The sequence below is a fragment of the Myxocyprinus asiaticus genome, chromosome 31, assembly GCF_019703515.2.
Source record: "Myxocyprinus asiaticus isolate MX2 ecotype Aquarium Trade chromosome 31, UBuf_Myxa_2, whole genome shotgun sequence".
Classification (NCBI taxonomy): Eukaryota; Metazoa; Chordata; class Actinopteri; order Cypriniformes; family Catostomidae; genus Myxocyprinus; species Myxocyprinus asiaticus.
In genome coordinates, this window is record NC_059374.1 from 9,837,273 (window position 1) to 9,852,287 (window position 15,015).

General features: G+C 41.5%; 1 protein-coding gene across 1 annotated transcript; it reads right to left on the reverse strand.

Moving 5' to 3' along the window:
* Positions 1 to 1,876: 1,876 nt before the first annotated feature.
* On the reverse strand, positions 1,877 to 6,263 carry LOC127422001 (P2Y purinoceptor 14-like). The gene is made up of 3 exons (XM_051665302.1): positions 6,111 to 6,263; positions 4,740 to 5,164; positions 1,877 to 3,384 (listed from the first exon to the last, which is right to left on the reverse strand). The coding sequence occupies exons 2-3, from the start codon at positions 5,162 to 5,164 to the stop codon at positions 2,703 to 2,705; spliced, it is 1,107 nt and encodes a 368-aa protein (XP_051521262.1). The 5' UTR covers positions 6,111 to 6,263; the 3' UTR covers positions 1,877 to 2,702.
* Positions 6,264 to 15,015: the final 8,752 nt, after the last annotated feature.

Genomic DNA, 15,015 nt, shown 5'->3' on the forward strand with positions numbered 1-15,015 from the left:
AAAAAAGAAACTGCTTTCTCTAGAAACTCATCAGTCAGTCGTTTTGAGGAATGAAGGCTACACAATGCTTGAAATTGTCAGAAAATGTCATACAAAGGTGTACACTACAATTTTCAAAGACAAAAGACAACTGGCTCTAACAAGGACAGAAAGAGATGTGAAAGGCCCAGATGTACAACTAAACGAGGATAGTACATCTGAGACTATTTTGAGAAATAGATGCCTCACATGTCCTCAGATGACAGCTTCATTGGATTCTACCCACTCAACACCAGTTTCATGTACAACAGTAAAGAGAAGACTCAGAGGTGCAGGCCTTATGGGAAGAATTGCAAAGAAAAAGCCACTTTTGAAACAGAAAATCAAAAAGAAAAGGTTAGAGTGGGCAAAGAAACACAGACATTGGACAACAGATAATTGGAAAAGAGTGTTATGGATCTTAACCCCATTGAGCTTTTGTGGGATCAACTAGACTGTAAGGTTCGTGAGAAGTGCCCGACAAGACAGCCACATCTATGGCAAGTGCTACAGGAAGTGTGGGGTGAAATGTCACCTGAGTATCTGGACAAACTGACAGCTAGAATGCAAAGGATCTGCAAAGCTGTCATTGCTGCAGTTTAAGAATTTCTGTACATTTTGCAATAGTAATTTTTCACGTTATTAATGTCCTGACTATATATTGTGATCAGTTTTATGCCACTTTGGTGAATAAAAGTACCAATTTCTTTCCATAAGAGCAAAATCTGTACATTATTCCAAACTTTTGGCCACCAGTGTGTGTGTGTGTGTGTGTGTGTGTGTGTGTGTGTGTGTGTGTGTGTGTATATATATATATATATATATATATATATATATATATACACACACCGATGAGCCAAAACATTATGACCATTAGGACACCTTCAGGGGTCTTGTAGAGTCCATGCCTCAGCAGATCAGCACTTTTTTGGCAGCACGCAGAGAACTAACAGCATATTAGGCAGGTGGTCGTAATGTTTTGGCTCATCACTGTATATATATATATATATATATATATATATATATATATAAGAGAGAGAGAGAGAGATTGTTCATCCTTTGTTGGTGCATTGAAACAATCGTGTGTCCTGTCTACTATACTATTAACTACACCGGGTAGCCCCGCGATGTCCGTGAATGCCACCTTTTTTTCTATGCAGCCAGCATGCATCTACAAGAAAACATAAACTCTGCGGTCTAGAGAGGGCATTTATAGTTTGCAAGAATTTCCTGCTGAAGGATAACAGAAATTCACAGTTTAATATGGTCAGGGTGACACATTAAATGTGTGAATGTTATTTTAGCAACCAACATTTCCCTTCAGTGCACATTTAGCAGTAAAACAAGAAGTGGTACTTTTTATTATGCCATTAAATTAACCATCTTTCGGGGGGCCTGGATAGCTCAGCGAGTAAAGACGCTGACTACCACCCCTGGAGCCACGAGTTTAAATCCAGGGCATTCTGAGTGACTCCAGCCAGGTCTTCTAAGCAACCAAATTGGCACGGTTGCTAGGGAGGGTAGAGTCACATGGGGTAACCTCCTCGTGGTCACTATAATGTGGTTCTCGCTCTCTGTGGGGCGCGTGGTGAGTTGTGCGTGGATGCTGCGGAGAATAGCATGAAGCCTCCACACGTGCTAGGTCTCTGCGGTAACACGCTCAACAAGCCACATGATAAGATGCGTGGATTGACGGTCTCAAACGTGGAGGCAACTGAGATTTGTCCTCCACTACCCAGATTGAGGCGAGTCACTATGCCACCATGAGGACTTAGAGCGCATTGGGAATTGGGCATTCCAAATTGGGGAGAAAAGCGGAGAAAAATCAAAAATCAAAAACAAATTAACCATCTTTGACAATTTTAATATAATGCTTTATTTATGCTACATGCTACAAAATATCTTTGAAATTAATTTTCCAAATGAAATACCAATAAACAACTAACAATAAAACATATCCTTTATGCTAATATAACTTTATTTTGTAATTATGCTATTATTAACTTCAAATGCTATATATTTTACAGACCAGGATAAATATTTCCACTAATCAAGTAGTACCATTAGAAGTACACAAAAAAAGTCATATATAAGCTTATAGATATATTTTTATACAGCTATGCTGAATTTCACTAGGCAGACAATTTACCTTAGCTCAACTGTTTCATGCTCTTTTCAATTATATATTTCCTATAATGTAACTGTACATTGTGAAAAAACAAAACAACAACAACAATACATCCACAACAACAAATAGGATAGGCAGAAAAGGCCACAGTTGAGCTTGAGATAGGCTAAATGTTGTGGTTTCATATGGTGTGTTGAGTCTTTAAAATTAATCTCTTGCTATGAGGTCAGTATTAGATATTTATATTTTTCCACTGTAATCAAGTGATAGTAAAAACAATTGAAAAACTTAATGTAAAAATTTACAGATACTCAAGGCATGATATGGGTGTCAAACGCAACACCGGCTGAATCATCTGGAGATCCTCCAGACACCCTTTAAAGGATCATCGATTTTCCTATGTGTGTACTCAAGGAACTTCAAAATAAATTTCAAGAGCCTTGAAGCCTTTCTACTGAAGGAAATTATATTGTGTCTTAATGAGCATTCATCTAAATCATACACTTTGTTTCATTGCAGTTTAGTAGGAAAAAATATAATTCTGCTATATATTTAATTAAATCATACTTTCACGTCTTAACGTGGACACCTTTGTTTCAGTATTGCTCAACATGGTGCTCAGTCGCCTTTGCTGTCCTTTATCTTTCTTCTTCTTGAGACTCAGCTGGGCTCTGAAGGCCTTGCAGAAGATAAAGTATATAAGTGGATCCAAACAGGCATTTAGCACTGAAAGCAGGACAGTCAACTCCTTCAGGATATAGAATGCCTGGGCTGTTGTACAATGTTCCTTCTGTGTTTTTTTGATGAACGCATAAGGCAATCTCACCAGGTGATAGGGCACAAAGCACACACAGAAAACGACCACTAGCACTAGCATGTTACGTTTAGACCTGTTGAACTTAGAGCTTCTGGATGTAACCTGTGTAGACAACTGAGCTTGTCTGATCTTTTGCAAAGTCCGACAGTACAGCAGAATCAGAGAAACCAGCACAAAAACAAAGAGTACCATGGACACAGAGTGTGTGATTTTGTAGACCACCCTGAGCTGGGGACTGTGTAAGGAATCACAGCCAATTTCCCCTGGCATTTGAATGTCTCCCCAGGAAGTCTTGAGAAAGAGGATTAAGTAGATGGAGGCCATGACTAACAAGGAGAGCCACGTTGCTACGGATATGTGGTGGGCAATACGAACTGTCTGCAGAGCATGAGTCTCCAATGGCCGGACAATCTTCAGGTACCTGAAATGAGAATGTAAAGACTCAAAAACTGTCGCAATACTCTCAAAATCCATTCACATTCCACCATGAGATTTGTTATACGTATATACAGTATAAAAACTATTTTGGGTGGATGGACTGTTGGTTTGGAGAGATTCTACATGGCCAAAAGTATGTGATTACTGCCTTGTAATTAACAGGTTTGGCTGTTTCAACTACACCAATTATTAGAAGGTGCATAACATCCCTAATCTCTCTGTGAATTTGGAGATAATGTGATGAAAGTTCTGCTGCTAAAATCGGTCTGTGCTTACTGAAATGAAAACCACTGCCCCAAGTGGCCAAAGCTGGCGCTTGTCAGTAACTCGGCAGAATGGGGTTGATATCAGGGTATTGGAATATTTGGTAGCAACATTTCAACTTCCTGTGTGATCAATATAATCATGTTATCTCTGTTCCAGCATGACAATGCCGCTGTGCACAATGCAAGGTCCAAAAAGAAATGGTTTACTGAGTCTGATATGGAACATATTGACTGGCCTACACAAGGCCGAGACCGGATAATCACTGAACACCTTTGGGATGAATTGGAACACCATATGCAAGCTAGGCCCCATTGCTCAACATCAGTGCCTGATCTGCCTGACCTCACTGATGCTCTTTTGTCTAAATAGGAGTAAATCCCCACAGTCATGTTTTAACATCGAGTGGAAAGCATTCCTAGAAGTGTAGAAGCTCTTAGAGAGGACCAGTTCTCTATTAATACCAATGGTTTTGAAATTAAATGCTCAGTAAGCACATACAGGTATGGGTGCAGCATCATTGCTGCATGGGGGCCTTTGGGGGCTGTGCCCCCAAACTTCTACCACAGTGCCTCCTCCCCCGACCCCAGAAAAAATGTTATATCTGACCAAACAATTAAATCTTTACATTAATTTTCAGTCAATCGTTTATTTATTTTAATTTTAGTCTCTTTTATAAGCAAGGTAGAAAAGTATACATTTTATTTAATTTGAATGTTTGGGAAAGTTTTAGGTTTTTGCAAGTCTAAAAAAGCAGAGAACTGCCCTGTCCTTCAGACAGCGCTGATAGAACAGAAACACTAATTTTAGCAGATTTACTTTTTGTTAGGGTATAGTGACAAATGTGTGCCCCCACACAAATTCCAAATGTCCCATTCCTATTTCATCCAGTATGGGTGTATTGACTAGGTGTCCACATGCCTTTGGCCATGAAGTGTATCATAACTAATGAGAAATCAGAGTATAATTAGCCTCAAACAGAGTATAATTTACCTCTCTTTTTTTGTATTGTTAAACCCAAAGGAGAACAACAAGTATATGTCACACAAGTACGTGTTAGCAAAACATGTATACCTGTTGGCAGCAATAAAGTCCATGAATAGAATGCTTGCATATGTGTTTAAATAGAATGCTGTCGCTCCAAAACTGCAGTATATATTGCGCATTGTCACTGAATAGTTGGCATAGTTAGCAATGCGCAAAGGTAAACAAAGACAAAGGAAGAAGTCCGCTGCGGCTAGGTTCTTCAGGTAGACTGTGACGCTGGACTGGCTGCGCTGATTCATGCAGAAATACACTCTCATTGTGATGCAATTCAGCACCAGACTGACGAGAAACACTAGTGAGTATGCAAATATAAAAACAGGGTGAGCTGGAACCTTTGAAAATTTGCAGGAATCTTGTGATCTGTTATTTATGTTTATGATGTCATATCGGGCAGCGGTGAAGTTCGTTAGAGGTGTTGTAGTTTTAAGAATTTGTGTAACTGGAGACTCCATCTAGATTCACAGAAGAGACAAATAAGTTATGAAAGCAAGCTGAACTGTAAAATGTACAAAGATATACACATTTTATAAGGGCAAAAAAGGCCCAACAGTCATTTGATCAAGGCATGTTTAGAAAATGCTGAGCGCTGCAGAAACTGTGACATTAATCAAGTTCAATGACTGGTAAAAGTGAAGTCTCTTTCACAAATGTCAGGTTTGTTCATACTGGTTTCTTTAAAGTACTCTTTTGTGCTTGTATTACCTTAATACTGCTGCTGACATTTTTCTTCTTTGTTTGTTTTTTTTTTTTTGTTTTTTTTTTGTTAAATAGCCAGACTGAATTTAATGCAATTGTCCTTTATCAAGTAATAAGTCTTTACATAACAGAACAAGTAATCTATCTTTACAATTGTATCACTATTTTATGCTCAATTTGAGAAAATATTTTGTTGCATGACACTAATTTTCAATAAACAACTGAATTTTTTTAATGTAAGTTTATAACACCACAACGTGTTTTGTAAACGTGGGGTGTGTGTTGGTAATCCCACAAAACATAATGACGTGTTTTTTCTTTATAGCTTACTTCAAAATCCTAAGCACATAAAACTTGAATTGCAAAGGGGTAAGACAGTTTAGAGACATCACAATGATACTGCTTCATTTAAAACTAAATTATGATATAAACAAGGTTTATGTGGTTACAAATTACAGCGCTCCACTCAAACTGACCAACAACATGCATTTAGACACTTACAATAGCCAGATTGCAATAAATACTGCTAGTTTATTTAGTTGGAATATACAGAACCATAACTATTACCAGTATTTTACATTAAAAAATAAATAATAAAAAAACTGTTATTTATGATATTAAATGTTTTTTAACCTCTTTTTTAATAATAATTACTTTTTTTATCATATCTATATGGTCACATAATAATCATATTTAACTTACTTGAAATCCACTTGTAAACAAGCTGGTCACTGAGCTTCTATGTACAGCAGCTGTCTGTACTTCTCATTTAGCTCAGCTTCCTTCTGCATGCTCATGCAAAGAGGAAACTGAGTTTAGAATGTGTATCATATAGATAGGTGATGAGTCTGTCAGTATGAGAAAAAAAAATGCAAAAACAAGCTAGTGGTTGAGGGGGGTTCATTTTGTGGTACTTCAAGGAAGAAACAAACCAGAATATTTTACGTGAACAGTTGCAGGAATAAACTGCATACTGTATTTGTATTTAAATGTGTTAGTCATTTGCAAGTCAAAGTGATCAGGGCTCCCATTTTGTTTTCTCTGACACAAAAAAAAAAATGTATTTGTGTGTTATTGTAAAAACATTTACTGTGAAACTAAAGTATAGAGGTTTTCACTTTTTGATGTATATGTTACGCTTATAAAAACCAATGAGAAATCCCTTGAATGCATACCTTGGGTATTTAGTGACCAAGTACCTCATTCCACCCCCTTTAACTCATGCCTTTTTTTTTTTTTCTTTTTTTTTTTTGGAATCATGCTCTCATCTATTTATTATACCTCAAACTTTTGTTTATTAATAGTGTAACAATAATAATAATAACAAAAAAATGTAAATTGAAAAATAATTACTTATGATTGTTTCATATTTATTAGAGCTGAATTAACACGTTAACACATGCGATTAATTAAAAAAATGTAACACGATAATTTTTCTTAATCACACACATTTACTGTTAATGCTGCATAAACAAGCATGAACACTAGTTGTAAGGGCTGAAATTTGCTATGTGTCCGCACGGAGTATTACAGTGATGCATACTTCACAACACACACACAACAACAATTCCATGTCAGTGGTGGCTGACATGGGCAGTGGTGGCTCAGCGGTTAAGGCTCTGGGTTACTGATCAGATGGTCAGGGGTTCAAGCCCCAGCACTGCCAAGATGCCACTGTTGGGCCCTTGAGCAAGGCCCTTGACCCTATCTGCTCCAGGGGTGCTGTATCATGGCTGACCCTGCACTCTGACCCCAGCTTAGCTGAGATATGTGAAAAAAAAAAAGAATTTCACTGTATATGTGCAAATGTATAATGTGTGATAATAAATATAATTATAATTAATTATAAAATGTCAGTGATAAATGATGGAGAAAGATGATCTCTGAATGCTATTTGATGTACAATATAGACCCAGATGAGACATGTGATAAAGTATTTTTCAGCCTATGTAAGGCACATTTTAATTACCACAGAAGCATGTCAAATCTTAACTATTACGATGGTGTTTTAGTGCCACATAAAAATAAAAATGAAAAATCTTACATTTCGAGAATAAAATCATAATAGTTTGAGAATAAAGTCAAAATTTTGAGAATAAAGTCGTAACATTGAGATTAAAGTCGTAATATTTTGAGAATAAAGTCAAAATTACGAGAATAAAGTAATAACATTTTGAGAATAAAGTCAGCATTATGAGACCTCTCTGTTCATGAATGAAGTGTGCATTAGTACAGGAGTTAGTACACCTGTGGGTGTCTGTCAAGTGAGGCGTGAGATACAGGCTTGCTCTCAAGTGAATTAAAAAAATGATTAGAACTGCTGTGAATTATATAGGTCTATTTCAAGACATTGTGCAGATTCACTAAACAGTTGTGCAACTTTTGCACATGGTATTTCAGCGCAAAAACCTGCATCTTATACATTAACCACCCGCAATCCATTTTATCAAGCGCAATCAGCACTGAAATTGTGCTGCGTTTTGAGTATTTAAAAGAAGTCATTGTCATTCCTTTCGGCGCAAACACGCTCCTTTCTGTGTAAATTAAGCTCATTGTATATTGTGCTAAATTCACAAAAATGCCTGCCGCAATTTAGATTGTGCTATTACCACAAATAAAAGTAGGCGGTAAAATTAATTTTTTTAAAAAGAGATGTTTGAGAACATTTTCAACTCATATCAGCAGTAATTCATCAAACACTGATCAAATGATTGAAAAGAGCATTATAGCTTGGCATATAGCCTATCCAGATGCGCTGTGTAGTCAAGCACACTTTTTCAGTATGTTTAAGACTTTATTTTCAAAATATTGTGACTTTAATCTCGTAATGCTACGACTTTATTCTCGAAATTTTTACTTTATTCTCAAAATATTATAACTTTATTCTCAAAATCTTCTATTTTTTACATTGTATAACTATAACTAAAGTGTAGAATGAGATGTTTTTGTTGGCAAGCGCTTTCCATGTGGAGTTCAAAGTGACGACTGACACTGGCGTTGACGCCCTGACGTGATTCATGAACACGGCTTCATGATTTATGATGTAGGATAGCGGATAGCCACAGTCTACCAGCAGATTAATATTATGGATGATGACAGTTTAAGAGATTTAATGCTCATTGCAATTAAAATGCAACCTAGGGGGAGACTATCCCTGCATCTCGATTGGCCTACTTATAGTAAGAGAGTATCTACATTTTTTGTTATGGAAAAAGATATTGAGACATACTATCACATCATAAAATTGAGTCTTGAAACCACAGACCCCTTGGTTGCAGTCATGTGTATCCTGTGACCACACTGACCTGTCAATCATCCTGTTATAGTCATGTCATACACGTTCCTTATTTCATTTTTACTATTATTCATTCATTATTTCATTTCACTTATGCTACCCCACAAGGATTCCTACTGTACTGAAGAGGAGAAGCAGCGTGGCGTTAAAGATCACAGGTCTTTCGTGTGGAGATCCACTGATGTTTTACAGTACATATGATGCATGTAGTAATGTGTATTTAATGCAAGCCAAAATGATATATTTCGCTATCATAATCTCCATTGAATGTGTGAAGTTCACAATGTGTTGCAGATTAAATGTAATACATAAAACATGGAATCAATATTTTTGAACAAGTTAACAATGTGATCTCATGATTCATAAATAAATAAATAATGTAGTTTTATTTATTGACTATTGCCTTTATGTGTGTTTGTGTGTGTGTGTGTGTGTGTGTGTGTGTGTGTGTGTGCGCTTTTCTGGACACGAAGTGTATCAAGATTGAAAAAAGACCTTTCTTTTTAATGAATGTTGATGGAGCAACATTATTTGTGTGAAAAGAAATAATAATGGGGGTAAAAGGCCTTCAGGGGTGTTAAAATTATATAATGTTAATATAGGCACAATAGCTACAGGGCACAATTTGTCAACGTTATGCTTTTTTGAGTAAAAAATTAAGATTATAAAAAATTCAGAAAGGGTATAACCATTTTCTGTTCATTTCAATCACATTTGGCATTTCATAATATCTCAGATGTTCTATAAACCAATTCATCTCTATTGTAATTGAATCAGTTGATGTGAGCCCACTTGGAACCTATTTCATAACAAATCTGTTCACCCCACTTAAGAAAAACAGTTTTGAAAAGAAAAAACATTTTAAATGGGCATTTAGCCCATGCAACAGGGGGGATTTTTACCCAAAATACTATCCTTTCACTTCAAATTTTTTTTTAATAATAAATACATTTGATTTAATCACCTTGAACAAAACTGAAAATGATAAATAAGCATCTTGTCTAAAAATAAATGCGATAATTTCAGGGATTCTCATTAGCTACATAAATTTGCAACATTTAACAAATTATTAAACATTAGACCAAATTACCTCAAAATCAATCTTTTTACATTGCAACAAATTATATCATGGATCAGGAATATTTTGACATGTATAGTAACAAACAGTAGTTAAGGAAAGTACTGAGATAGTTTTTGTTGCTGTTTAGTGTTTTGGAAGAAAATAATTCAAAAATGCCTTTTACCTTTAAAAGTGACCTTTAGCCCAGTTGTACTCCGCTACTGCAATTCTATAATATGTATGTCTATTTAGACTGAGTAAGTGCCTGGGAAAATGCATATGTGTATCTAAAGTGTTATGAGTCTTAAGTTTAGCTCAATATGTGTTTGACAGCCAGTTGCGTCTCCAAAAATGTCAATGTCAGAATCCTGTTCTATCATTGATTGCATTACCTCTTTGATATATGAAAAATAAATTCAAGTAGTTTTTATTCTATTATTTTCTTAATTGTCTTGAAAATGCTTTGAAAATGTTACATTATCTGGGCATTTTGTAGATCCATTTGTGATAGATATACATATAGATAGGTATACTAAAGACGTCATGGTTATTGGTGTAACCTCTGTTCCCTGATGGAGGAAACGAGACGTTGTGTCGATGTAGTGACACTAGGGGTCACTCTTGGGAGCCCGAGACACCTCTGGTCTTTGATAAAAGGCCAATGAAAATTGGCGAGTGGTATTTGCATGCCACTCTCCCGGACATACGGGTATAAAAGGAGCTGGTATGCAACCACTCATTCAGGTTTTATGCTGAGGAGCCTGTATAAGGTCCGGCCATTTCAGCGGGTAGTTCAGCGTTGCGGCAGGAGGGACACAACATCTCGTTTCCTCCATCAAGGAACGGAGGTTACACCAGTAACCATGACGTTCCCTATCTGTCACTCACTCGACGTTGTGTCGATGTAGTGACACTAGGGGTCCCTATACAAAACGCCACAACTGGCTGAACTGTGTTACGTGAACTGGCGGTGTGTGGTGGGCAGACTGCTGTGTGCCTCATAGCCAGCACGCTAGGTCGACACGTAACCTCCCACAACATAGTTATGAGTGTGGAACGGCCCTTTTTGGGGACAAGTCGACTACCCAAAGATAGAGACAGGCTTAACCCAGTCATGGCCTCTTTTCCCCTTCTCTTTTTCCACTCCCTAAAAAAGAAGGGGGATTATCCGACTGGGCTGCCAGGTCTATTCGGGGGGTGTCCCTCCCAAGGGCAAGACACCGCGGAGACCACACCTTGCCCAAAGAGAGGGGGGGATATTTAAGTGGAAGAATACGTCACATGGTCTTTCCAACCATGTGGAGAGCCTTCAAGGTAGATCCTGCCCAATGGGAGAGGAGTTACCACAAACATGGAGACTGGGGCAGAGGGGCTCTGCCCAAGGAAGACGCAGTTTGCCAGCAGGGAAACGAACTAGCGGAAGATATATAATTGCATGGGGTTAGCCTTACAAGGAACCGCCACATGCAGAGCACCTACCCCAGAACAGGGCTCTTAGTTAGCGTGTGTACTGGGCCGGCAGCGAGTCTCTCTGAAAACTCGACTGCCACAGGGCTCGGAGGAAGTCAACCAGGGAACAAAGTTTGTGAACACTACTGGGAATTTATGGCGCACGTCTTCAGCTCCAAGGGAGGTGGAAGGTGCTATGTGCAAGTGATACACCCGGCCAGCTATCCCGGGCTTATCCGCTTGTGTTGCGTGCCACTACCTGGGACGAAACACAGGTGTTGGGTGTTGCCCAGCCTGCTGCTCTGCAAATGTCTGTTAGAGAGGCACCCCTGGCCAGGGCCCAGGGAGCCGCTACACCCCTGGTAGAATGGGCTGGTATCCCTACCGGGGGCGGCATGTCCTTGGTAACATATGCCATAGTTATGGCATCAATGAGCCAGTGGGTGATCCTCTGCTTGGAGACAGCGCTTCCTTTCCGCTGTGCACCAAAGCAGACAAAGAGCTGCTCAGAGATTCTAAAGCTCTGCGTGCGATCCAAATAGATGCGTAAAGCGTGCACCGGACACAGCGACGACAAGGCTGGGTCTGCCTCCTCCTGGGGCAGCGCTTACAGGTTCACCACCTGGTCCCTAAAGGGGTGGTGGGAACCTTGGGCACATAGCCCGGTCAGGGTCTCAGGATCATGTGAGAGTAACCTGGACCGAACTCCAGGCACGTTTCGCTGACAGAGAACGCTTGCAGGTCACCTACCCTCTTGATGGAAGTGAGCGCAGTCAGGAGGGCAGTCTTCAAGGACAGTGCCTTAAGCTCGGCTGACTGCAAAGGCTCAAAGGGGGCTCTCTGTAGACCCTGAAGAACTACAGAGTTCCAATGAGGGAACGAAGTGCGGTCTGGAGGGATTCAGCCTCCTGGTGCCTCTTAGGAACCTGATGATCAGGTCGTGCTTCCCTAAGGACTTACCATCGACTGCGTCGTGGTGTGCTGCTATGGCGGCAATGTACACCTTCAAGGAGGAAGGGGACAGCCTCCCTTCCAACCTCTCCTGCAGGAAGGAAAGCACTGATCTGACTGCGCATCTCTGGGGGAAGAACACCATTTAGCGAACAGATGCCACTTAAAGGCATACAGGCGCCTCGTAGAGGGGGCCCTAGCCTGAGTGATTGTGTCTACCACCGCAGATGGTAGACCGCTTAGGTCTTCCACATCCCGTCCAGGGGCCAGACATGGAGATTCCAGAGGTCTGGGCGCGGGTGCCAGATGGTGCCCCATCTCTGAGAAAGAAGGTCTTTCCTCAGGGGAATTCACCAGGGGGGAGCTGTCGCGAGGAGCGTGAGGTCTGAGCACCACATCTGGGCGGGCCAGTAGGGTGCTACCAGGAAGACCTGCTCCTCGTCCTCCCTGACCTTGCACAGGGTCTGTGCAAGCAGGCTCATTGGGGGAAACGCATATTTGCACATGCCAGGGGGCCAGCTGTGTGCCAGCGCGTCTATGCCGAGGGGGGCCTCGGTCAGGGTGTACCAGAGCGAGGATTCTTGGGAGGTGAACAGGTGCACCTGTGCATGTCGAATCGACTCCAAATCAGCTGGATCACCTGAGGGTGGAGTCTCCACTCTCCCCTGAGGGTAACCTGTCGTGACAGCGTCAAGGAGACTGAGTCCAACTCCAAACCGAGAAAAGAGATGCTCTGAACAGGGAGGAGCTTGCTCTTTTCCTAGTTGACCCGAAGCCTAGTCGGCTGAGGTGTGAGAGCACCAGGTCTGTGTGTGTGCACAACATGTCTCGAGAATGAGCTAGGATTAGCCAGTCATCGAGATAGTTGAAAACACGAATGCCCACCTCCCTTAACAGGGCAAGGGCAGCCCCTGCGACCTTCGTAAAGACGCGAGGAGACAGGGACAGGCCGAAAGGGAGGACTTTGTACTGATACGCCTGACTCTCGGACACAAACCGCAGGAAGTGTCTGTGTCGAGGAAGGATCGAGATGTGGAAGTACGCATCCTTCAGGTCTACCGCCGCGAACCAATCTTGATGCCGGACGCTCGCCAGAATGCATTTTTGCGTCAGCATCTTGAATGGGAGTCTGTGTAAAGCCTAGTTCAGAACTCACAGGTCCAAGATTGGCCTCAACCCACCACCTTTTTTCGGTGCGATGAAGTAGGGGCTGAAAAACCCCTTCTTCATCTCGGCTGGAGGGACAGGTTCTATCGCACCCTTCCGTAGGATGGTAGTGATCTCCATGCAAGGTAGCAGCGTTTTCGTCTTTCACCAAGGTGAAGTGGACACCGCTGAACCTGGGCAGACGCCTGGCAAAGTGAATCGCACAGCCGAGTCGGACGGACCGGGCAGTAAAAATTGCCTCCCGCGACCTTGTCAGCTCTTCATGCACTTCCGGGAAGAAAGGAACGGGGGCGGGGTGTGGCTTTGAGCGGCGCCGTGAGCCCAGGAACCAATCACCGAGCCGCGAGGGTTCAGGGAAGAGCAGTGAGTTCCACTCTAGCCGACACTCGTGGCTGCCCGGGAAAGCATGTCGTCATCTCCGCGTCAGCCTGAGACTGGGCAGTCGACCCCGAAGGGAGGAGCCCAGCTGAGGCTTCCGACTGGACGAGCCCGCTCTCCGATGCTGCGCTCGAGAGCTCATCACTTTCGCGGGCTCCGAATAAGAGGTCGAACTCGCCATGAGACGAGCCGGCGGACTCATCCGGAAGCCCGATCGGGGCAGACGATCGTGCTGGAGAATGGGAGGTCCGCGGGGGGATACCCGGCAGAGGCGGTCCCATTGGGGTCCCCAAATCGCCCCCCAGTGCTAGCCGCGCTGGCCTCATACCCGTGGTTGAAAGGACCGAGGCGGGAGCCTCTGGGGTGGCTCGCTTTCTTATGAAGGCGAGCCGCGACCGTAACGTTGCCATGGACATATTCTCCCAATGAGAACATGACCATCCACGAACGCTGTCTCCGTGTGAGCAGTGCCCAGACACAAAAGACAGTGATCGTGACCGTCAGAAGGTGACAGATAATGAGCGCAACCAGGAATAACACACAATCGGGAAAAGCATCTTTAAAAAGACGCATCTTTAAAAAGACGTTCCGTGTGTGCCGCTCTTTTAGAGAAATATACTCTTTTAGAGAAAAATACTCTTTTATTTCTGCCGAAGCGCCCAGGGGCATTCTCTGCAGTGCACCAGTGCAGTGGGGGGAGAAGCCGCAGAAATGTGCGTCAGATCCAGCAGAGGTGAATGAACAGTAGTATTCAGCTCAGTGAGCATGACCGTTCGGCTCCGAAGAGAAAATCTGAATGAGTGGTTGCATACCAGCTCCTTTTATACCCGTATGTCCGGGGGAGTGGCATTCAAATACCACTCGCCAATTTTCATTGGCCTTTTATCAAAGACCAGAGGTGTCTTGGGCTCCCAAGAGTGACCACTAGTGTCACTACATCGACACAACGTCGAGTGAGTGACAGATAGGGAACCTGAGTTATGTATAATAATGTTTGATGAAACACCTATGTATTTAAGGTGTACTCAAGCTCTGGTGAATCTGCCAGAAGTCGCCAGACTGCTAAAATTAGTTCTGCCAATGCAGAACAATTTGTTGGATTTAACAAAGAGTGTATATGGAACAAAGAGTGTATATGTTATCAATTTTTCAAGAAAGGGGGAAGACTTTCATTTGAGGCAGTTTGCAAGTAAAGAAGATATGACTGAGCACAATATATAGCACAAATATATCATATTTAACTATAATCAATAACAAAGTCACACATGGATCAGTTTTGGTGAATTGTCATCTGGTAATTACAGTAA